This window comes from Mus musculus, chromosome 11, assembly GCF_000001635.26.
Source record: "Mus musculus strain C57BL/6J chromosome 11, GRCm38.p6 C57BL/6J".
In the NCBI taxonomy this organism is placed as follows: Eukaryota; Metazoa; Chordata; class Mammalia; order Rodentia; family Muridae; genus Mus; species Mus musculus.
This window is the reverse complement of record NC_000077.6, coordinates 95135581-95159222: the sequence shown is the minus strand read 5'-3', so window position 1 is coordinate 95159222 and position 23642 is coordinate 95135581. Positions and strand designations below refer to the sequence as shown.

The window sequence follows — 23642 nt, the reverse complement described above, 5'->3', positions numbered from 1 at the left end:
AACATTGAAGACACAGGGGGGCTGAGTTGGGGAGGCTAACTTGTTCTCAGATGGCTGATACCACCTGTGACAGAGGTATGGGAGGCAGACCCAAGAAGGACTTCCCTGTGAACTTGGCCTTCCCTAATCTGGGGGAATGAACTTTGAAAAATAACTGGTTTAGAGCCAGTATTGTGGCACAGGCCTTTAATCTCAGAACTTGGAAGGCAGAGGCAGGTGGATCTCTGTGATTTTGAGGCCAGCCTGGCATGCAGAGTAAGTTCAAGGACAGTCAGAGTTACACAGTAAGACTTTGTCTTGGGGACAGGGCACCAGGGATGGGGGTCAGAGATGGGACAAAATATAAACAAACAAAAATCTGGGTGGTGGCGGCACATGCTTTTAATCCCAGCATTTGCGAGGCCAGAAGCAGGCAGATCTCTGAGTTCCAGCCCAGCTTGATCTACAGAGCTAGTTCAGGAACAGCCAGGGCTATAGAAACTCTGAGAAACTTTGTCTCAAAAAAGATAGCTGACATAAAGACACCCTGTCCCAGAGTCTAAACATCTGGGTTTTCATCTGATTTACTATGTCAACACATGCCAGTCTTGTCCCCTCCTGTGTTCCCTTCTTCATGTGTCTCTTGGGGGGGCACTGGGCTGAAAGGTTTTCCCACCAAGGTGTTTACTAATATGCAAACTACCAATCCCATTTCTCCTGGTTCCAGAATTCAAAACCCACTGGTTTGTGGGACTTCAGATGTCTTCTAGTTCTAAGGCTCATGGCAGCTGAGGGACTTGGGGCCTAGACATGCACGCATGAGGACCTAGCTTTGGATCCTGAGCACCACGGAAGAAGCTGGACGCAGCACACATGCCTGCAATTCCAGCACGAGCTGGAGACGGGAGGATCCTGTGGCTTCCTGGCCATCAGCTGAGCTGAATTGTGAAGCTCCAGGTTCAGGACAGGGCAGGAATTGAGAAAGACACCTGATGCTGACCTCTGGCGCACACACACACTCACACACAGAGGGACCATGGTAACTGAGCAGCCCCACAGGGTGGAGGCTGAGGGCTTGTCCACAGGCTGCCAAGTGCTCCTCCCTGCCCTGCTGGGTGCCTGGCACTCAGAGGCCACCACCACCTTCCAGGCTGAGCCACGTCATCTTGCTGGTTTGGAGGCTTGGGCCAGTTCAGGGTTTGTGGTTAGAGCAGGTGGTGACCGAGTCAGAACTTTCCAGAGTCACGCTGTGCAGAGGCAGGGCTTCTAGGGTGGACTGGATTGTCTGGGGATTCCTGCCACCTTTACAGACTAAAGACGCCAAGGTCCTCCAGGAACCAGGAGAGTCTCCATCTCAATCCCAGGCCTGGGGGTGGGGACAGAGCAAAGGCAAGGAAGTTCCCTGGACCTCCATGAGGGTCTGTTGGTTTCCTATGTTGAGTCCATCTGCTTCCTGGTTGCTTCTTGGCTGTTTTCCTGATACTTGGGGGACAGAATCATACAACATTAGTGGGCACCCAGGACATTCCTCCAGCCTATGATGCAGCCCCCAGTCACACACATCATCACAAACCCCACGTCACTGGCTTCCCAGGGGCTTGTGTTCTGCCAGGCACATGACGTTTCCTTTGATCTTCTAATGACCTCATGTGTAGCTAGCTGTTCTTAACCCCATGCTACAGATGAGAAAAGTGAAAACTGGAAATCCCAAGCCACCTGTCTAGGGGGCGCTCGGCTAGTAAACTAGAGTATCAGGGTTCAAATCTCTTGTCTCTACTAGAGTCCAGACCTTCAACTACATCTCAGCCTCCGTGGAAACCCCTCTAGACACAGGGACTTGCAACTACTTTATGAGACAGACTGTGTCTGTGTTGAAAGAAGCTGGCCTGAAGCGCAGGTGTCTCACTGCAGCAAAGAAACCCTGATGTACCAGGCAGGACATGGAAGGACTTGGGTTGAATCTGAGCTGTTGAGAAAACACATTATTAAAAATAGCTCTCTATGGAGCCTGGACCTACATTTCTGTGGCTTCTATTTGCTGTCTTGCATCTGGCCTTAAAAGTCAGAGTGGACCCACCAGAGAACTCAAATGAAGGTGCCTGTCACCAGGTCTGACAACCTGAGTTTTGATCTACCTCGTGGAAGAAGAGAACAAACTTCCAAAAGTTGTCCTCTGACATCCTCACCTGTGGTGGAATATGTCGGATGGGGGGGTTCTCTCTCTCTCTCTCTCTCTCTCTCTCTCACACACACACACACACACACACACACACACACACAAAGTGAATAAATGTAAAAACAAAACAAAAATAGATTTTTTTTAAAGTCTCAGAGTACTAGGGCTTGGGCTATAGTTATACAGGGTCTAGGGGTTTCCGAGCATACACACAGCCCTAGGTTCCACTCCTAATACCGAGAAAACAAAGCAAAATATGACAGGCACACAGAATTAGTGGGCAGCCCCTCACGGGTTTGCAAAGAATTCTGACATCCCACCCTCTTTGTCTGTGGGATCAGTTGCCCCTCTCTCTCCAAGTCTTGACTCTGTTCATTGTCCTGTCTGGCTGCCAGGGCCTGGCTTTGTTCAGGCAACCACTAACTCTCTTGCATGGCCCAGAGAGACCCATTAGTAGCTGGCCAGGGGCATCTTACAGATCTCTCCTCTTTTGCCCCCTTAAGAATCTATTGGAATATTCTGGGAAGACCCAGAGATCTGCTCCCCAGAGACCACCAGCCTGGGGTTCTTCTAGCCCCAGCTCTTTCACGTCATTGTGCAATGTTGGGCAAGGCAAGGTCCTAGGCCATTCTGAACACTGGTTTCTTCATCTGTGAAATGGGGACAGAAATTCTTGCCCCACCTGACAGGGTGAGGCTTAGCTGTGCTCCTGAGTGTAGAGGCATTCCACGTACCAGCCAACAAAGACCCTCAAAGGACACAAGAGGAACTGAGGGTGACTTTAGGAGGGGCTGGAGAATCAAAGTTGCCCTAAACATCTCAGGATGATGCAGGACACCGTGTCAGATGAGAATGGGGAACTGGGTACTGGTGGCTAGGGAGCAGAGGATGGATGGTACCTGCATGAATTCTACAGTCTGGAGTGATACCTTCAGCCATCATCAAGCCCTCTGGGCTCTATGATGTAATAACAAGGCCAGACTCCTTGGCTTTTATTTTTTCATTTTACTTTGCTTTTGAAACAAGATCCCATTTAGCCCAGGCTGGCCTCAAACTAGCTATTGTAGCTGAAGCTGTTTTTGAACGCCTGATCGTCCTGCCTCTATTTTTCAAGTGCTGGGATTACGAGCTCATGCCACAGCCCCTGGTTTTATGTGGTGCTGAGGATCAAACCTAGGGCTCTTTGTACCCTAGGCCAGCATTCCAACCCCTAACACTGGGGTTCGGGGCATAATTAGCTTTCCCATGGGTGCTGGGGATTTGAACTCATGTCCTCTTGCTTTCACAGCAATCACTCTCAGCCACTGAGTCATCCTCAGTCCCCAACCCCCAGCCTTTAACCTTTGATCCTCCTGCCTCAGTCTTCTTGAGTGACAGGCATTTGCTACCACACCCAGAATACAAAAACCTTTCTGAAAGTAGGTTGAGTCTGGCACCAGGCAGGCTGAGCGTGCACTGAGGAGGGAGCTTCAGTAGGTGAACCCTGGGCTGCATGCAGTTACCAGGTAACTTACTAAATCCTCACAGTCCTCTGAGGCCAGCCTTACTCTTGTGTCACTTACCCAGATGAAGAAACTGAGACACGAGTGAAGTTTTACTTGTCCAAGTCACTGCAGGGTGGAGGCAGGATTAGAATTTAGACTGACCGGGTCTCCAGGCTGGTGAGCTCCACCTGGCTGCACTGGGGGAAAGGCCAGGATCCAAGCTGATAGCCTTGCTGAGAAACAGAGCAGGAGGGAAAGGAGGTAGCAGGGACCTTTGTCAGAAACCCGTCTCTTAACGTGGCCCTGTAGCCTCAATGGGACCCCTGTCACTGGGATTCTGATGAAAGAGACAGAGGCATACTACCCCACTCCCCTCAAACACACACCCTCACTTTCATTTATTTCTTTAGTTCGTGTTCACAGGTCATTTAGCACATGTCAACCCTGTGCCAATGTCCCACAGTCACACCTTGCAGGACTCCATTCATGTCTTGATGGAGTAAACCCCACCAAGAGCACGTGACAGGAGGAAATAGGAGCAGTGCTAGGGAAAGCCCAGAGAGTGGCACAGTCCTGCAGGAGGGGACCCTAAGGGCAGCAAGAAGCTGATAGACTGGTCTCCCAGCACTTGAGAGACTGAGGCAGGAAGGCTATGAATCTGAGACCAGCCTGGGCTACATAGTGAAAACCTCTCTCGAAATAACCAGAGCTTAAGACCAGTGTGTGGCCTGCCATTCATGTGAAGGTCACCAACAGACAGAGGTAAGTAAAGAGAAGGAAAAGACAAAGTGTGCAAGCCAGGGTGTATGGGGGGGGGGGTGTCGAGGCCTGAGGAGTTCCGGTTCTTGGCCCACATGCCTTGTTTGTAAGGTGCTTCATTGTGCTGTATATTTCATTTTTTAAAACATTTATTTATTTTATGTATATATCTGCATGTATCTGTGTGCCAGAAGAGGGCATCAGAGCCCAGTACAGATGGTTGTGAGCCACCATGTGGCTGCTGGGAATTGAACTCAGGGCCTCTGGAAGTGCTCGTAACTGCTGAGCCATCTCTCCAGCCCCATGCAGTGTGTTTTAAATTCAGTAATTTCCCCCTCAATTGTAGCACACCCAAACACACACACAAACCACAGGTGCACACAGTGTGTGACTGACTCACTGAGTGGAATCTGTAGACTCTGTACTTAGTAGGTTCATAAAAAGAGCACACTCCCCGGTGTGCTGGCAGTATGATTCCCGTATTGGAGAAACAGGAGGGACTGAGGGTTCCAGGCTGGCCTAGGCTATGCTATGGGACCTTGTATCTGGAAACAGAGAGGGGATGAAGGGAGAGGAGAGAGAAAGCAAGCATGATGGGGCCGCAGTGGGAATGCATGGTTCAACTCAAAGGGTATGGCCCCTTTTCCAAGGCAAGAACTTACTTTCTGGGGTGCACAGGGAGCAAAAGAAATGAAGTTTTTTTTTTCCTCAGGTTCATTGGCAGAGTGTCTGCCTAACTTGCACAAGGCCCTGGGCTCCATCCCCCCACATAACACAAATAAATAAATAAATGAAAAAAAATTAAATATACAAAAGAAACACACCACTTCTTTTCCATGATTGTCTGGGAAAATTTGAGCCCCAGACTCCAGAATCTGCTCCCCCCTCCCTTCTCTCAGCCCAGCACAAACCACAGAGCGGAGCCAAGAACACTGAGTCAGAAGGGCCTGCCTGCTCTGGAAAGCCAGTTCTGTGAACACAAGTCAGGTTTTCCCTGACAAAGACGTTTCGACATGAGCCTCGGTGTCTCCATCTGTAAAATGGAGCTAGTAAACCAGGCAGTTCACAAGTTGTTACAAAGCCCCAGTGTGTGTCAAAGGTTTTTAGGAAATACTATGTACATTGCACACGTTTTAATGTTTATTTTATTTCTTTTTAAACTGTGGGGCACAAGTCCATGGAGGTCAGAGAACAACCGGAAGTATCTGGTTCTCTCCTTCTGCCTCACACAGGGCCTGAGCCATGTTGCCGGCCCACATTGCATACTTTTTAACCCAGACAGGCATCTGTCTCCTACCTCCAATCACCTGATTTTGGAGGAGGAACAATTCTAAGTACTCTGACTTAGAATGTCTCCCCAGCCCTGGCTTCCGGTGTTCCAGCCTGGAACCTCAGACCTGAGCTTCAGTGAGATTCCAGGAGCAAGTTTACCAAGTTAGAGGAAGCCAGGCAGGGGAGATGGCATTCCAGGCGGCATGTCAGCTCGTGAGTCAGGGCTGGGAAGGCCCGTTCTGGGTCCCTGGAGGTGGGGGAGGACTTGCCTCTCTGGCTCTGGGCCCAGGCCGGGTTGCTCATTTGCATATATCTGCATGTATGTAAGTTTCACCTGCTTACATTGGCAGGGCTGAGAGAGACACCTGTGCAGAAAGCACAGCAGGATCCAATTTTACAGGGCTGGCTACTTGATGGAGCATCAACCCAGAATCTTGGTCCTGCTCCATGACCTGATGAAAAGCCTTTGGACCTCTGAATGGAACACAGGCTCTTTCCCTGGGCTCCCCTGGTTGCCCAGGCCAGGAACCTCAGTCTTTCTCCTACTCTTCCCGGTCCCACTCACCAAGTCCACTTGGGGGTTGTCCTTTCTTCACCTTTCTCTTGGCTCTCTTCTTTTCCATTGCCTCTGCCACCACGCCCTTGGGGAGTCCCACTTCACTGCACATTTGACCCATTGCAAGTCTCTCTTCCTCAAATCTCTGCCGCCCTATGAGCCCTTCCCCAATCCACCGTGGTACCCAAGGCAACCCAGGGAAGCAGCCCCTCTACTCCCATCTGGGTCCAACCTTCCCATCACTCAAGGTCACAGCACACTGCCTCCTTGGCTTCCATGGCTCTTACCTTGCAGCCTAATGAACAAAGGCCCTGCATGTGCCTTTTCTGTTAATAAGAACAGGACTCCCTTACCTGGGATGTGTAGCACAGGAGTTCCAATTATTCATATTATTTATAATATTAATATAATATAATGACTATGATATAATAATTACTATAACTCATTATTAATCTTATTTCTTTTCTTACTGCCTTCATAGCAGACACTGCTCTCCAGCAGCCTCCTCCTCTTTCTCAGGCTTTTCTCTGCCCTTGCTGCATAGCATTTCTCCAGGGAAGAGAGTCAGTCCCCTGGCAGTGATGGTAGCCAGCGAGCTGGGGATCCCCATTGCTTTAAGAAAGGGTATTTGGCCCTTTTGTGCCTCAGTGTTCTCATTTGTAAAAGAGAGGATAATATACGTATCTGCATTGGATATGGACTCTATCTTATACAGAAATATTGTCATCATTAGATAAAGAGAGGCACTTAAGTCCTTAGCATAGTGCTTGCCACACAGACAACATATTGTATAATCGTTACTCTTACTCAAAGCAGAGGACTCAAATCCCCAGAGTACCCCCTTCAACCTCTAAGACCCTGGGACAGGTTCCCCCAGTCCCTTGGCACTGTCTCCAGATGCCAGGTCTTCACCTGGATCTTCCAGTGGCCCCAGACATCCAAGGGACCAGGACCTGGCCCTCCAGCCTTTTGTGTGGGAAAGCAACAGAGGCCCCATTGGGTTGAATGATGGTTGGGAATATAGGCTCAGCTCTGGTCAAGGCACTTGCCATCCAGAACTTGGGCTGCAGAGCTACACACACACACACACACACACACACACACAAGGGGGTGGGGGCTCAGAGGCTGGAAGGAAGAGCAGTCCAGCCTAGTTGGCCTAAGCAGTTGTAAATGATAACAGCTCATTTCACGTTGCACTCACTTTCCCAAGGAGGCCACTGACCCTTGGCACAGCCCCCACCCTGACCACAGCCATCTCTCTTGCCTGCTATCTTCCCTCTCACCACCTCCTCCAGGCCCTTCCAGCAGCAGGTGAGGAACTCCAGGCTGGGTGATCCTCTTCCAATTGGAACAGAAGAGGATGGTCTATGATGCAGGGTAGGGGGCCCTGGAGTGGATGCAGGAGACACCCTTCTCTCAGCTACCACATTGGCCTGCACTCCCTCCCTCCTCCTGGCCAGCCTTCCCCCTTAGAGCCGGGTGGGGGTGGCTTGAATGAGAGGGGGGGGTTACTGGGAACTGCTTCTAATCTTCCCTTTGTTCCCCACCCCCACCCCTGTGTAAACGGAGGGAAAGACACTGATTTTGTTTGTTGCTGGGCAGGTTATAGTATTGTTTTGCAGACATGATTCTTTGTCTCATTTTGGGAATGAGGACTGATGTTGCACGGCTCCTGGGGCCATTCCCTGTCTCTTTGCTCCCTAAAACAGTATTTTCCCATCCCCCCCCCACCAGACCTACAGAGGTGAGGCCAATAGTACCAAGGAGACTCTGAAGTCCAAACTGGGATCCTGGGATGGCCAACAGCCGACCTCCTTTTAAATAATGAAGAGAAAGAAGAAGAAGAAGAAGAAAAGCAAAGAGCGACAAGGAAACTGACCTTCACTGTCCAAGCAGAAGCAACAGCCCACACCCGTGTAAAGAGACCCTTCGCCTACCGGGGAACCTGGAAGGCAGAGGGAGACATGTGTTGGGTGTTTAAATGGTGGTGTAGTTGGTGCGTGTGACGTGTGTGTATAAGTTATGAGAGTGATCGCCTATAAGCGTGTGCCGGTCTGTAGGTTCTGCTAAATGTGCTGGGTGCCCCTGCACACACACTGGCTTTCTCATCCGTTGCCCGCTACAGGCATTTTTCTAACTCCAAGTCCCCTTCCAGTCTTCACCTCGCTGCCTGGCGAGGAAGAACGGAGTGCCAAGTCTGAATTTCTGTGCGATACAGGGATCTGAGGAAGGCTGCAGACCTAGCCAAGCCGCCTTCGGACCGGACCGGCAAATTCGTTGCAGGCGGGTTGGCCTTCAACAGGCTTGCAAAGTTTTGAAGGGCTCTGGTGTATGCTCCCCGCAGTTATCCTCTACCCGTCCGGCTCCCTGTGGGGGTCCTTGGTCTACTGGTGGGCGATATGGGACACTCCGCCAAGAAACCCTGCGTCACCCAGCTAGGTCTGGCCTCAGTCCCGGAGCTCCGCGAAGCTCAGCACAGAGTGGCTTCCTCCCAAAGCCCGGCGCCACGGTAACACTTTCTTCCAACACTCCCTGATTTTGAGTTTTCTTCTGGAGATGGTGCCCTGGTCAAAGAATTATTCAGAGCTAAGCTCTTAGCTTTGGCGTCTTTCGTGTACTTGTGTATTTAAAATGTCCGGGTCAATCTCTGGTAGACTTCTTGGATGTCAAACAAAGAAAACTGAGGCTGTGAGGGTGGCATGGGGTTGTAGCTAAGATCGTGTGGGAGATAGGGGAAGACTCTTGTGGGAGACCCACGCCAAGTGGTGCCCGGACTGGGTAGCGCTGACACCAAGACTGATCCACGGCCATCATCTTTAGGATTATTTGGAAAACAACACGCAGAAAGAGCTCTCCTCCGGGTGGAAAGTAGAAATGAGCTCAAGGGAAACCCCTGAGCCGGACGGCAGAGACCTTCAGCTCCACTCCAGCATCATCAGGGCTCACCAAATGCTCCATCAGAAAAAGCGAAGGAGACCCGGGACGCGGGGCTCTACCATAAAGAGGCGGGTTGAGAGGAGGTTGCTGCAAGATTGAATTTAGTTTCCCAAAACGTAATTACAAAGGACCCCTCCAAATAGAACTTTAAAGCTTGCGGCGAGCAAACAAACACAAAACCAAGATTTTATTTGGGAGCAGTGACCACAGAGGAGGAGAAAAGAGGCGCGTGTAATTCCAAAATGACCACCAAGCCCGCAGAAATCTGGTAGGGAGTGAGAATCTTTATTTCCCCGATCAGATCGGTTCAAGTGGGGAGTGGACTCGTACTTTCAGAACTCCACGCCTGACTCAGCACAAGCCACCCTTACACTTCACTGAGCCCCTTCAAATGTACGGCAGGAAGCCCTTGGCTGTCAACTGCCAGGAAAACTCGGCTGTTTTCCTGGGGAATTCTGCTACAGGAGGAGCAGAAAGCAGCCTCAAGCAAGGAATATATCTTATATAAACCCGCAAATTAGGAAAACCCAAGCGTGAGGCAAGCCTTTAATCCCAGCACTTGGAAGACAGAAGCAGGCAGATCTCTGAGATCTCTGTGGGTTCCAGGATAGCCTGGTCTACATAGTGAGCTCCAGGACAGCCAAGTGGTAGGTACCCAGTTTAGAAAAACAAACCAACAACAAACAAACAACAAACAAAACACAAGCGCCATACCGATGTGTCCTAAACCCACTGGGATTCCGTTGCTCCAACGCCCCAGCCTTCCTGCCACCCACACCTCTGCTAAGAGTAATTATAGAAAAGGGTTACTTTGCCCTCCCTCTCCCCTCTCAGTCCTCTCTTTCCCCCCCTCCCTCCCTTCCTTCCTCTCCTTCTTTTCTGTTTCATGTTCTTGGATTCTGGATTCTGTTTTCTGTTCTTAGATTCTTGCAAACCACCATACAGCAAACACCAGAGGGCTGGAATCGCAGTCCTGCTCCCTCCTCTCCCGGAGCATTCTGGTAGGAACTGGCTGATCAGGCCAGCTACACGGAGGCTGTGCTGGGGAGGGAACCCGGGATTTGCCTGTCTCTGTTCTCACCAAGCACTGCCTTCCCTGGCTCACAGCCACTGCTTCTACTTTTCCTGTGGTTGAGAGGCTGATGTTGTGTTGGGGTGGGGGATGCCTAAGAGGATGCCTAGGTGTGCCAGCAAGTGCTTGGGTTCCTCATACCTCATGCTGACGGTGCAGTGAGGCTGGTGATGTTGGAGGGAGACAAACGGTAACTACCGTTCACAGCAGGGTTCTTGTGAGGATGCGCCGGAGCGTATGAATTCTGCAGGGTTACCGCAGAAGGACAGGTCCAACTTTCTTTCAGGATGCTCCTGAGCACACAGGGAAGCTCAGAGGAGGCCTTCACCAGGGACCCTGCTTTGGATGTGATCCAAAGAGTCTACCAGGACACTCACCTCTGCCCTTCCTCCAGCAGGGGCCCAGCACTGAAAGGATTCTGGTTACCTGCCCCCCCCCCCCCCGGAAGTGTCTCCCATCATCCTCTCCATTCACGCTAGAAAGCAAATCTGCCCTCACAGCCAGCCCTGCCTCAAAGCACATCTTCTTGCTTTGAATCTTACAGCGTGAGAGAGAAGCCATCCCTGGAAACACCACAGCAGACTCCCTTCTAAAGAACAGCACAGCCAGGCTGTGGTGGCACGTGCGCCTTTCATCCCTGCACCCGGGAGGCAGAGATAGGTGGATCTCTGAGTTCAGTTCCAGGTCAGCCTGGTCTAGTTCCAGGGTAGCCAGGGCTAAACAGAGAGACCCTGTCTTGAAAGATTGAAAGAGCAGAACAGTGCTAGAGACAGAAAGACTTGGAAAGCAACATCTTCAGCTGCTCATCGCCCCAGCTCTAAGGAGGAAGGCATACTGAAACCCAGGGAAAGGTGGTCTCACATCAAAAGAACATTTCCCTACCAAACAAACTCACACCTTCCCCCAGCCAACCAGACAAAGAGGATCTCCTACAGAGCCCCCTAATCTGAGCTCCAGGATCACGGGGTAGAGACCTCTATGGCAGTGGCCAGCAGGTATTTTCCTGGAGAAATTAATTTCTGTGCAATTGGAGAGGGGGGTGTAAAAGCAAATTAGTTTTCTCCTGTCTGTGAGTTTCAACAGTCCTGATATACAGTGCCTAGAAATGTCTCTTTCTGTTTACTTATTTTTTTATGTGTATGGGTGTTCTGTCTGGGTACTATGCATCTGCCTGGTGATCAGAGAGGCCAGAAGAGGTTCTCAGATCTTCTGGAACTGGAATGGCATATGGTTGTGAACCTCCATGTGGGCGCTGGGAATTGAACAGGAAGAAGCAGTCAGTGTTCTTAACCATGGAGCTATCTCTCCAGCCCCAGACTTTGTCTATTTTAGAAGGCCTACATCTGCTCTGAGACCAGGGCCTTCATCCACTCCTTGCCATTTCTTCTAATAGCTGTCTGTCCTCTTTCATCTACCTAACACCCCAAGATTGCCACTTTTACTCTGAGCCCTGGTGTGTGTGTGTGCGCGCGCGCGTGTGTGCAAGCATAAAGATGGCATGTGTAACAGAGGGATCGAGTGTGTAGGTTTTCTAGGGAATCTGTGAGGACTTCTGGAATAGGAGATAACGCTGGGTAGTGATGGTGTTTGCCTTTGTCTTTAATCCCAGCGAGGGAGGCAGGAGGCAGGAGGCAGGAGGCAGGAGGCAGGAGGCAGGAGGCAGGAGGCAGGAGGCAGGAGGCAGGAGGCAGGAGGCAGGAGGCAGGAGGCAGGAGGCAGGAGGCAGGAGGCAGGAGGCAGGAGGCAGGAGGCAGGAGGCAGATCTCTGAGTTCCAGGCCAGCCTGGTCTACAGAATGAGTTCTGGACAGCCAGCACTACACAGAGAAATCCTGTCTTAGAAAATCAAACCAAACCAAAAGAATTGTCTCTCTCATTTTGCAAAGCAGCTTAGATGTGTGGGAAAGGGTAGCCCACACATGAGCATATATGTTCACGTTTGGACAGCCTTATTTCTGAGAAGGAAAATTAGTGATTTGACTTGTAATATACAAGCATATGTGCCAGGTAAGCACAATGTGTTTTAAATAAAAATATTACATTTATTTATGTTTGGGTTATGCGTATGTGTGAAGATCCATGCATAACAGAGCCCACATATGGAGCTCAAGAGACTAGCTCTTGGGAGTTTGTTTTTTCTTCCATTATATGGTCCTGGGGACTCCAACTCAGATGGTCAGGCTTGGTGGCAACCTAATTGCTCTTCATCTCTTGTCTGCTGAGCCATCTCATCCACCTCAATCCTGTGCTTTTATTCAAAGAGTTGCCCATGGTTGGGGATGCAGCTGTATATACACCACACCTTAAAGTCTGTGTTTGCCGGTCCATAAATGAGCCTCTTTTCGTAGAGGGATATTGGTATGTAACAATATATGTTGGATGAAGACTCTATGTATTTTTGTGCACGTGGCAACAGATGCTTGCATACATGGTGTTCATTAAGGCCTCCTGTCCTGCTAAGAGACAGGTCCCGAACACAGTCTGGAAGTACAATGGAGTTAGCCATATTTTCTGTGCCCTCCCAGGAGCCATCAAACTAGATTCATCCCCACTCCCAGATTTTGCCCCAGTTCCTGGGAGGCTACATTTTGCAGAGTGCCAGAAAAGGCGGGGCTCGGTACAGGCGAATCCCAGACAGCAGATTCCCTCCAGCAGCCTCAAGGGCCTGCAGGAGCTGTGGTGTCGCAACTAAACCGGGGCCCCTGCCGGAAGCGGAAGCTTGCATTGGGGGTGGTGAGGCGCAGTGGCGGCGGTCGCGGCGTGCCAGGCTCTGGGCGCTCGGCGGGGGCGTGCGCGCCACGCGCGTGCGGGGCAGGCTGGGCGCCAGGCGGCACCCTCCAGGCCCCAGCGTCTGTTTACCAACAAACTGCCATCGCTCTGCAGCTACGCATTCCGACGCGCTGAATAAGCGGCCGGCGCTGGCTAGCTGCTTTTTCCACTCCCTCGCAGAGCCCTGGCAGCGTGGGGCCATGCAGACCCGCGCGACGCGCACACAGGTTCTGAGTCTCCAAAGCGTCTCTAGTTACCGCGCAGCTTCCCTCGTCCCCTAGCCATCCCAGGCCCAATTTCCTAGCACCTTGAACATCGTTACTGAGACTTCCTGACTCTACCGATTCCCCAGGAACTCGGAGTTGATGCAGGGATGTGGGGTCCGGAGCTCGCATCCCTCCCGTTTCCCGGTGCACGCTAACACGAGGGGTGGGGGGCGGGCTCAGCTTGAGGTCACCAAGGAATAGCCAATCCGGGGTGTCTAAGTGGGCGGGGGACCCCTGGGGTCCCGGGAACCGAACCCAGAGGAAAAGATGGGGAAGGGTAAAACCACGGGGTACCCCAAAAAACCCTTTCCCGGGTGCGAGTTCTCTGCCGGAAGAGGCTCAGAGAGACATTTTTCCAGGCATCTGAAGTGTAAGAGTGGCTTGCTGGAGCTGGAGACTTTGAAAGGAGCTGGCAGAAAGAGTAGACAGCGTGCGGGCCATGACCTAGGCCCTGTGGCCCGGCACCGGCCGCAATGACCTCTTTACCCTGTCCCCTTCCTGACCGTGGTGCCTCCAACGTTGTCTTCCCGGACCTCGCCCCCGCCCTGTCGGTAGTGGCTGCTTACCCGCTCGGACTATCCCCGGGAACCGCAGCTTCTCCCGATTTGTCCTACTCCCAGTCCTACGGCCACCCCCGGTCCTATTCCCACCCTGGGCCGGCAACCCCAGGAGACTCCTACCTGCCCCGCCAGCAACAATTGGTGGCGCCATCTCAGCCCTTTCACAGGCCGGCTGAACACCCGCAGGAGCTCGAAGCAGGTAAGTGTGACCGCGGCGGCTCTCCTCACCTCTGGGGTCTGGGTTGTCTTTGCATAAATTTCGCGTTCTTCTGCTTGCGCGCAACTAGAGGGATTCAAACGCTTCTCTCTCCGATACCCAGGAATCTGCGGTAGGGGGAGGGCGAAGGATGGGGGAGGAGCGGAGGCAAGTTGATCTAGGTCTCCTTTTTAAATTCGACCTGGTTTCGATTTGCAGTTTTGAAAAGCCAGGCGGGAGGGCTCCCTACCCCACCCCCTGGAGCAGTGGAGCTGTGTGAGTACCTGTGTAACGGAAATTTGCCCTAATCCAGATGGAGAGGTGGAGATCTAACCCCTTCCCTGTGATTCTCCTCATCCTTCACTCCGTTCCGACATCATCCCTTTTGAGTTCTGGTCTCAGAAACCAGTATATAAATCAAACACTACTAAACAGAAATCAGTTTCCAGTTGGAGATAGGTAGACAACTAGGCTGGGTTCCTTCTCCTTTCCTGGGCCCCACCCCCTTTTCCTGGAGGTGCCTATACCCTGCAGGATCTGGGTATAAGACCCCCACCAACTGTTGCTCAAATAATAAACTTACAGGCTGGTCTACCAGTCTCCAGCTCTTTCCCTGGCCTCCTCTGCCTTGTGCCTAAGACATCTTTACCATCTCCACCTTTAACTTTGGGATACATTAGACCCAGCTTCGGTTGCCTGCAGCAAATCTGAGCTCCACTGGAAGGCTTCGGTGAAGACAGGGGAGCAGCTGGCCTTCCTAGCTCCGACCTATGCACAGCCCAACTGACAGACCCTGGCTGGCAGTACGAGGATGCTCTCCATAGACCCACTGACTCCTTGAACATCAAAATGGTCCAATTGTTCTTGGCATAGTCCTCGAAGATGCGCAAGTCTGTGATGTGACTTCACATAATCAGCCCCAAACCAAGATGTTTCTCTCCTTTTCCCTGGTCATTCTGGCATAAATTCATGACACATACACCCCCAACCAAAACCACATTAGAATAGAGGCTCACATTCCTTGTTCTATGGTTGGAGAAACTGAGATAGAAGGAATGCATATAGATAGATCCAGGACACAACTTTTTTTTCCAGGCTCCTGGACCAGGGCAAGTTCACTTTCCTCAATGGACGGAGCCAGGAAAGGGGACTTTAGGAACTTCTCAGGACCCCAGAAAGTTAACAGCTTTCTGGAGCAGAGTGGGGGTGGGCCTGCTAGGTTGCTGGGTCTCCTTGGAGGAGGGACAGTCCGTCTGAGTGGCAGAGTTTTGCATACAGATCTACAAAGGAACCGCTTGGACTCTTCTTTTTAGATATACTAATATACACTGGGGAAGTAAAGGCAAGGGGGGTCCTGAGTTTGAGGACAAGTCGGGCAACCTGCTATCCGTCCTGTGTGTGCACATGAGGACAGACAGTGTGCATTTTGGGACTGGAGAGGAAGAACCTGTCCTTATTGGGAGACCTGTCTGGCAATAAGGTGGACCTGTCTTCCATATGCCTTCCCTAGCTTGGTCCAAGAACAATGGACTGAAGAATTCTTTCTATTACGTACTTTACCCGGATACAACGAAAAAATAAAATAAAATAAAACAAAACAGAGACTCCATGTTCACAAACAGATTCTTTAAAAAAAAAATATACCGTAGCATTTCGCTATTGAAATTATGCGGGCCGCCGCCCATTCTTGAATGAATGATTGGAGTACGAGAGAGGGCTTGGGGTGTCCTACGCCCATACTACGGGTGCACCTCCGTCCCAGGGAGGCATTTGGCTCAGAAAGAGCCTCAGCAACACCCCTTTGGGGCTGCGGGTGTGGCTGCCGCGCCTCCACGGAGGCCCTGGGGACCCGTTATCGCGACCGACCGGGGTAGATCCAGTTGTGACTTGCCAAAACTAGTGTGGAAAAAGGCAGCTGTTCCGGAAGGCACCTGGAAGGTGATCTGCTCTGCGAGTTCAGCAGTCCAGGCTGTCTTCCTTCGCGCTCTGCTCGCTATTACCCGAACTGCGCGGTCCAGGCAGCCAAGAAGGCATGGGTTGTCGCTTGGCTGCCGGCCCCGGGTGAGCAGTAGAAGTCGGAGTAGGAGAGACAAGACAGGCGCGGGCGGGAGCGCGGGCGGGAGCGGGAGCGGGAGCGGAAACCCAATGGTTTTTCTGGGAATTGGCTGAGGTTGGAATCCAGGGGACAGGATTTGAGGACCACAGCCCCCAAGGCCACCGGTGAGGGATGTGGGGGAGGTGAAGGCAGTGGTGACTGCGGCCCACGAGCAGAGACCCTAACATCTGTTGGGTGAACCCAGCTAAGAATGGATGGGGAGCTGAAGGACAGAAGCTGCTACTGCTGCCAGGATACAGGCAGGGACATCTCACCCGCTCTATTCTGGGGTCCTCATAGTAGACCTGCACGGAAAGAGGCAGCTGTCACCCCAACATTTTGTCATCCCGGGCAGGCATTTTGCCTCTTCCCATTTCTCATCCCCTTGCACAGTCTCAGTATCCCATAAAGTGGTCCAGGTCGGGGCCCCGGTTTCAAGAATGGAAACCCATGCCCTCAATCTTGACGCCAACCTGAAGCCGCTTCCTATAATAGTGGGAGTTGGGGGCCTGTGGGGGACACCAGACCTTTTGCTACAGCCTACAGCCCAGCGATGACAATATAACAACCCGTATTGCTGGCGGAACATTAAGCTTTCCGGACCTGAATCACTTTCCTTCTGAAGCAACCGCGCTGGGGCCCGCAGGAAATACATCTTGTTTCTAGATCCCTGAAACTTTGAGTATTACTCTTAGGTTTCTTGAGTCTTTGATACACTGCTCTGCTCATCTCCAGACCTTAGCTCAGCTCTCCACGAGTCTTTTGCCCTGTTCTATTCTAAGCAGGTCCACCAACCAACATACCAGCACCCTGCCACCCTGCAGGAGCCTGGGCACCCTTACCCTGGCCCTTGGCGATTTGTGTTCTTAGGTCCTATAGTGGTAGCTTCAGCAGGACAAGAACTCAAGAGCTGAAGCTTGTATTGACTGTTGCTGGTGTTGAAATGGCAGGGATAGGCAAGGCTTGTTCCACTGCACACACACACCGAGACTCAGGTTGATAGTGAAGGCTGCTGTTGTTTTTGCTGATTGCCCATGGTGTGGGATGCGATGAGCTTATTAAGAAATGCCCGACTCACCTGGTCCCTTTGCATGCTTACAGCTTAGTGTTCTTCTGCCTCCCAGAATCAGAGAAGCTGGCACTGTCTCTGGTGCCCTCCCAGCAGCAGTCCCTGACCAGGAAGCTGCGCAAGCCCAGAACCATCTACTCTAGCCTGCAGCTCCAACACCTGAACCAGCGTTTCCAGCACACCCAATACCTGGCCCTGCCCGAGAGAGCTCAGCTGGCAGCACAACTCGGACTCACCCAAACCCAGGTAGGGCCAGTCCTGTCCCTGCTCAAGGCAAAACTTCCCATTCTCTGCCCTCTGAGAACCCACAAAGGAGTCCCACAATTTTGCTGACACGGCTCTTGGATAAGCAGTGCCCATAGCTGGTCCACAGCATGAGTTGGGGGGTACATGTTAGAGGAGAATGAGACTCAAGAAGAGGAGTGTGCCCAGACAGGAAGCTGAGACTGGGGGATTCCAGAACTGAAGAGCTGGAGCAAAGGTTCCCAGGACTCACTCTCTGTGGCCAGGTCCCTTCCCACACCTTTCATAGACACTCCTAATCCGTCCTCTTTTCCTCTCAAAGGTAAAGATCTGGTTTCAGAACAAACGCTCCAAATATAAGAAGCTCCTGAAACAGAGCTCTGGGGAGCCGGAAGAGGACTTCTCTGGGAGACCCCCCTCCCTGTCTCCCCACTCTCCAGCCCTACCATTCATCTGGGGTCTACCCAAGGCAGACACCCTGCCTTCCAGTGGCTATGACAACAGCCACTTTGGTGCCTGGTATCAGCATCGCTCCCCAGATGTGCTGGCACTGCCTCAGATGATGTGAGTCTGGAGGGAGGCTGGTCAGACTTCAGCCCTCCTGTCAAGCCCAGGACCCGAGCACCTGCTCCCCTTCTGGGAGGAGAGGAAACCAGCTCCAGATGGATTTTCTCAGAAGACAAGACACCGAAGGAGAAAAAGGGAAAGAATGGTGTGGAAGCCTGGCTCTCCAAAGCAGAGAGTTAGATCAGGGGCTTTGGACGGCCACAATCTTGCCACTCCCTCTCCTTCAAATGACTGCAGCCCCAAGCACAGCCCTAGGATCCAAACCAGGAAGAAAACAAATATTATTCCTGGCCTGCACCATGGGGGCCCAGACAGCCCTTCCAGGAACAAAACCAGAAGTGGACACAGGGTCTGTGTTGTTGGCCACCATAGAGTCTCCGACTTTCATTTACTAATTACTGGTGGTGGCCCAGTGGTAGAGTGAGTGTTTAACATGTAAAAGGCCCCAGCTCCAAAGCAAAACTTGTGGACCTGTGGGCAGCTTGTGCTTCTCCGCTTTAAACGGCTCTCTAGCGCCATATCTACCCATTTTGAATTGATAGCCATGGGCTTAATCGTCCATATAATTCAACAGTATGTATTAAGAGCCTAGGCCCACGACTCTCCATCCTTAACACCTAACAAGTTCACCTGCACACATTGTTGGAAGCCCAGAAGGAGAAATGGGACAAACAGATTACCAGGATCAGTGCAGGCATAGCTCCTCGCTGTTGCCTCGATCAAAGAAACTGCTCTCAAATCACAAGCTATTAAAATGTATATATGTATTAAAAAAGAATCAGAGTCCTGAGTATATTAGCTAGCCATGTTCGTCTCCTGTATTTATCCCTTCTGGAGCTAGCTGCTCCGCTCATCTTTTCTTCCTCATCTGATATATCCTCCCCTTCACCAGAAGTCATAGACACCACTTTTTAAATTAATGATTTATTTATTTCATTTTATATGCATTGATGTTTTGCCTGCATGGATGTCTGTATGAGAATATTGGGACCCCCCTGAAACTGGAGTTACAGACAGTAGTGAGCTGCCATGTGGGTGCTGGAAATCGAACCTGGATCCTCTGGAAGAGCAGCCAGTGTTCTTAACCACTGAGCCATCTCTCCAGCCCAACATTAGATTCTCGGTATGCCTCTGCTGCCAGCTAGCTCTGGGGTTCTGGCTCAGGAACATTGTAACAGCCTGTGGCTTCATCTGAAATGGGAAGATGCTCCTACACGGAATGGCTCATTCAGAATGGTCTTCCTCAGCAGACCCCTCTGGGGGCCAGTTGTAGAGGGAGCCGGGGCACTTCACAGCCACGGTATTCTACCAGGAGAAGACTGAGCTAGGGCAGTCCTTCTGGAAGAAGTGACCTGCTGGAGGTGGAATGGCTTTAGCCTACAGAAAGGGGTAAGGGGGAGGAGAATACTAGAAGGAACTGGAACTCTCCATCTAATAGGCATCTTTGGATCTCCTGCTGGGTAGCTCCTAGCAACATGGCCAGGACAGGTGCTTTAGGCTAACATGTGGCCGAACAGAGGACTGGAGGCAGTGTGGCAAGAAGCAAAGGAAAAGCAGGACAGAGGCCGTTTGGGCACTGTCCAGAGGCTGTAAGTCCAGTGTGGGCTGGGGGAGGAGGGTGGTCAGCTTCCAGAGCATCAGGACTGCAGCATCAGGATTCATCCTGGACCGCAGCTCACACCACACATACAGCATGGGGGTGGGGGAGGACAGGGTCAGCATTCAGGGTTCAGGGAATTCAGCCCAGAGTGGCCCCAGGGGCTGGGGAGGGGCCTCCAGTTCCAGGCAAAAGGCTTCAAAGGCTAGCTTGCTCTCACTGCCTGAACCTGTTCCCAATCACATTAAACTGAGGGCACCAAGTCTTTGGTTGAAAAGCCCAGTAGGGCACTTCCAGCCAACCCCGAGCCAGAAAAGAAGCTTAGTTTGGGGTCATAGGGAGGACAGAGGGGTACTGCATTCAGTGGAAGGATCTCACCTAGGGATGTCTGTACACATTCCTTCTTTGTCCCACTACTGGGTCAGTGGTCACACCCAGTCCCCGAGAGACTCACAGAAGATGGCCCCGTGGGCAGCAAATGGCAGGTCATAGGGCAGTGTGGAGTGAACCTACCCACTGTGGAGACCCTCCCATCCCCTTTCTCCCTTTCAACCTCCCCCCTCCCCCTGCCCCACCGCCCTTGGACCCTGGCTCCACTGCTCTAGGGGTGGCTGGCCCCAGATGTCTCCTCTAGGTCTTCTTTGAGGCCAAGGGCCTCGGGGTGCTGTTCCCTGCCATGCAGGCTACACACTCCTCTTTCCACAGAGCAAGATAAGATCTACCGCCCCATCTCGGAAAGCCTCCAAAGGCAGATTAATTGGACAGCCCAACACGAGTCGCATCGTTAAAACAACAGCCTGGGTTGTAAAGTTAAGTAGCAGAAGCCGTAATTGCTCTTTCAGCCAGGGACCAGCTGAGCCTGCGGCACCCCTTCCCTTACCCCCATGTGCCCTTCCCATGTGACACTCTTTTCCACTTGGGAGCTGATCCAGTTGCCTTGGACTTCTAGGTGCTGATGGACTCGGAGGAATCCCAACAAGAAAGATGCCTCATCTCCATCTCTCTAGATACCATGGTTACTGAATCCTGTGCTCCACTGGCAACACTGTGTCTGACAGTAAAGCAAAGGGAAGAGGGAAGGTAGACTTTGGTCAAAAAAGTGTCCCAGCAGTGGATACTTGCTTACTTTATGTTAGCCCTGGCTGTCCTGGAAAGCACTCTGCAGACTGGGCTGGCCTGGAACTCAGATCTGCCTGTCTTTGTCTCCCAAGCACTGGGATTAAAGGGCTGTGTGCTGTTGCGGCTGTAGCCGCTGCCTCCAGGCTTGCCAGGTTTCTTAAGCTGTGTTTTATTTCTTCTCCCTTCAGACAGGAACGATAACAGGATTTGCTTCGCTGTACAGTTGTGATGATGAACTGATAAAATGCCTGTAACAGCCTTGACATGGTGCCTGGGACACAGTAGGCGCTTTATAAATGACATTCGCATCTGCCACTGGGGCAGTCAGTCGAAGGGGTCAGCTTGCTTTCAAGGTGAGATTCTGTAGTGTCTATTCACCTCTCACCTAAGCAAATAAACCTGCCTCCCCAGGATAGGGAGGAAGGATGGGGCTGGAGATATATCCCAGCATATCCCGGACAACACTGTTAGAGAGCAGGACTCAGGCAAGGTCCCCTGCTCAAAGTGGACAGCGGCTTTGCCCTTCTAACATCGTCTGAGGCTACAGAACAGGGGTAGAGTGTCCAGGGCACACTCTGTCACATCCATGGTCTCAGCCACAGGAAAATGGCCTCTTTCTGCATAGCTCACCACCCCCCATCACTCCTCTGTACTATTTTAAGGTATGCCCCCCATTCTCTCCCCCAGACCAAATGAGATTCAATTAATTCAATTAAAGCAATTTGGAAGCAGCTCCTGAAGGCTTTGGATGTGAGATAATTACCAGTAATTTGCTTCTGTGAAGAGGAAAAGGTTACACGGGGTCTAGCGTGGGGAAGGAGGCAGCCCCCTCCTCACCAAATGCACCCAGATCTAGAAAGGATTCCACACAGCAATCTTAGCTGCCCTCCCATTGGCCAAATTGCTTGCAGGTGGGAAGAAGGAGAATGTGGTCCGTGGGAGGGGGGGTGGGAAGACCCTGGAGTGACAGGCTGCCCCTCCCCCCTTCCCCGAATCTACTGTGCCTCTATGAGATGGGGGGTGGGGAGCCACTCCTCCAGGACACTCCAGGGCTTCGCAGCTCTAGCAGCTGATTACTCAGACCAGGCCTCACTAGAGCTCGGATGCCTGGGCTTGCCTCTGGGATTGGCTCCAGAGGCGATGGAATGTTATCCAGGTAGCTAAGGCCTGTGTAGACGGAGCTTTGGAGATCAAGGACTTTCCTAGAATTTATAGAGGATATGGGTCAATGGGGCAGGATCCACTGGAGGTGGACAGTGACTGCCTGTTCCCGAGTCTCTTGAGATGCCCTCTGTGTCCCCCTCCCCCAGTCTCTCCTCACTACACTCCAGCACATTCTGCTTCTGCTAGGAGTCTGATCAAAGTTCCTTTCATCGACCTGGTGGCAATCTGCTGTCTGTCTGGCCCCAGGGCCATTGAAGCTTCTGCCTTCCCCAAAGCATGTTACAGGTAGGTATCCCTGTCCCCACCCCAGATTACCTCAGATACCCCTTTCCTTGCCAGACCTTAGGTAGTCTAGAAACTGAGGAGGGCAGGGCTGGGCAGGAAGAGGGAAGAAGCTTAGTGCCCCATTCCTTGGGATCCCCTGTTTCAGGTCATCATGATTTAACAATTAAAATGCAGAAGAAAAGGCACTGATTAGGGGCACATGCCTACCTGTCATCCCAGTTGAGGCAGAGCTGGGTTTGAGGCCAACCTGGTCTATGCAGTGAGTTTTAGAACAGAGCAGCAAAGGCTACAGCCTCTGGATCCTGTCTTTAAAAAAAACAAAAACAAAAACATAAAGGAGGGAGGGAGGGAGAGAGAGAGAGAGAGAGAGAGAGAGAGAGAGAGAGAGAGCCACTAGTCCGGAACTGTCTGTCACTATCATCTACCTTTGCTTCTCTCAGAGGGGTCTCTCAGCTCTTTTTCTCTCCCCACTGTGCCTCACCTTCCCCCTGCTGTAGGCCTGTTGGAGGTGGAGCCCAGGAAGAATTCCCTCAGTGTGTCCTCCATGGCTGCTGCCTCTTCCCAGTGGACAAGCTCCCAGAGTGAAGCCAGTGTCATCGCAGGCCTCCTCGTGTCACCCCATGCCTCTTCTTCTCATGTCCCAGCTGGCCAGATCCACAAATGAAAGAATACAGCGACCCTGTCATCCCAGAGTGCGTGCTGACAGGCGGGCCCAAGGATCCTGGCACAGGAGTAACACAAATATTAGAAGGTAGAGACAAGAGGACCAATAGTGTAAGGTTATCCTTAGCTACACTGCAAGTTCAAAGCCAGCCTGGGCTACATGGGACTTGGTCAAGGAAGGGAAGTGGGGGGGGGGGGGGACACTAGAAAACAGGATGGGTGTGACCATATATGCTTTTAATTCCAGCATTCTGGAATCCTAGGCCAGCCAGGTCTCAAAAATAAATTAAATAATAAGTAAATAAAAACTTAAAAAGAAGTCTGCAGTTTCTCTCTCTCTGTCTCTTTCTCTCTCTGTGCATGTGTGAAGGAACATAGGCCTTTTTTATTTCTCCCTTCTGGCTTCTCTCTTACCCCATCCCTTTTCTTGGCTAATGTTTTCTCCCCTATCTCCCTAGGTGCTGCTGTGGGGGAGGGGGAGGGGGTTGGGTGGCCTCTCAGAAATCCGATGAATTGATGATTTCATTTTCTTTGCTTGCTTCTTTCCCCTGAGCTCTGGCTAGAACTCCCATCCCCAGCTCCTCCCTACACTCCATGACTCCCAGACGTGTCCCTAGCATCCAGCGCTGCCTGAGTCTTAGGCTAGCTACAGATTGGGTGGGGGCGGGGGGGGGGCGGGCGAGCTTCTTCTGGACTTCTCCATGCATCCTTCTGCTCCCCTGCCCAAGCCTTCTACCACTGACTCCCAGCCTGAGGGGGGTGGGGGTGGGGTCCCAGGCTGGCAAAGAAGGCTATGGGTTTGGAGCCCTGTGTTTG

The 23642-nt window shown here is 51.8% G+C and overlaps 1 protein-coding gene and 2 long non-coding RNA genes across 5 annotated transcripts; 2 read left to right on the top strand and 1 right to left on the bottom strand.

The window, feature by feature from the left end:
* Positions 1-175: 175 nt before the first annotated feature.
* Dlx4os (distal-less homeobox 4, opposite strand) lies at positions 176-14170 on the bottom strand. The gene is made up of 3 exons (NR_040279.1): positions 13949-14170; positions 3718-3872; positions 176-1461 (listed from the first exon to the last, which is right to left on the bottom strand). It is a non-coding gene; the product is annotated as a distal-less homeobox 4, opposite strand (long non-coding RNA).
* Dlx4 (distal-less homeobox 4) lies at positions 12929-18776 on the top strand. 2 transcript variants are annotated; one of them, NM_007867.4, is made up of 3 exons: positions 13422-14027; positions 17244-17434; positions 17754-18776. In NM_007867.4, exons 1-3 carry the CDS (start codon positions 13742-13744, stop codon positions 17997-17999), a joined length of 723 nt encoding a protein of 240 aa, NP_031893.3. In that variant the 5' UTR covers positions 13422-13741; the 3' UTR covers positions 18000-18776. The 2 variants fall into 2 exon arrangements, with proteins under 2 accessions (XP_030101379.1, NP_031893.3); XM_030245519.1 differs by lacking the exons at positions 17244-17434; positions 17754-18776 and adding an exon at positions 14244-14363 and having other exon boundaries at positions 12929-14027.
* Positions 18777-19425: 649 nt separating this feature from the next.
* On the top strand, positions 19426-22975 carry Gm38659. Of its 2 annotated transcripts, XR_003949598.1 has the most exons (6): positions 19426-19587; positions 20301-20404; positions 20545-20675; positions 20903-21067; positions 22065-22163; positions 22661-22975. It is a non-coding gene; the product is annotated as a predicted gene, 38659 (long non-coding RNA). The 2 variants fall into 2 exon arrangements; XR_880160.2 differs by having other exon boundaries at positions 20301-20675.
* Positions 22976-23642: the final 667 nt, after the last annotated feature.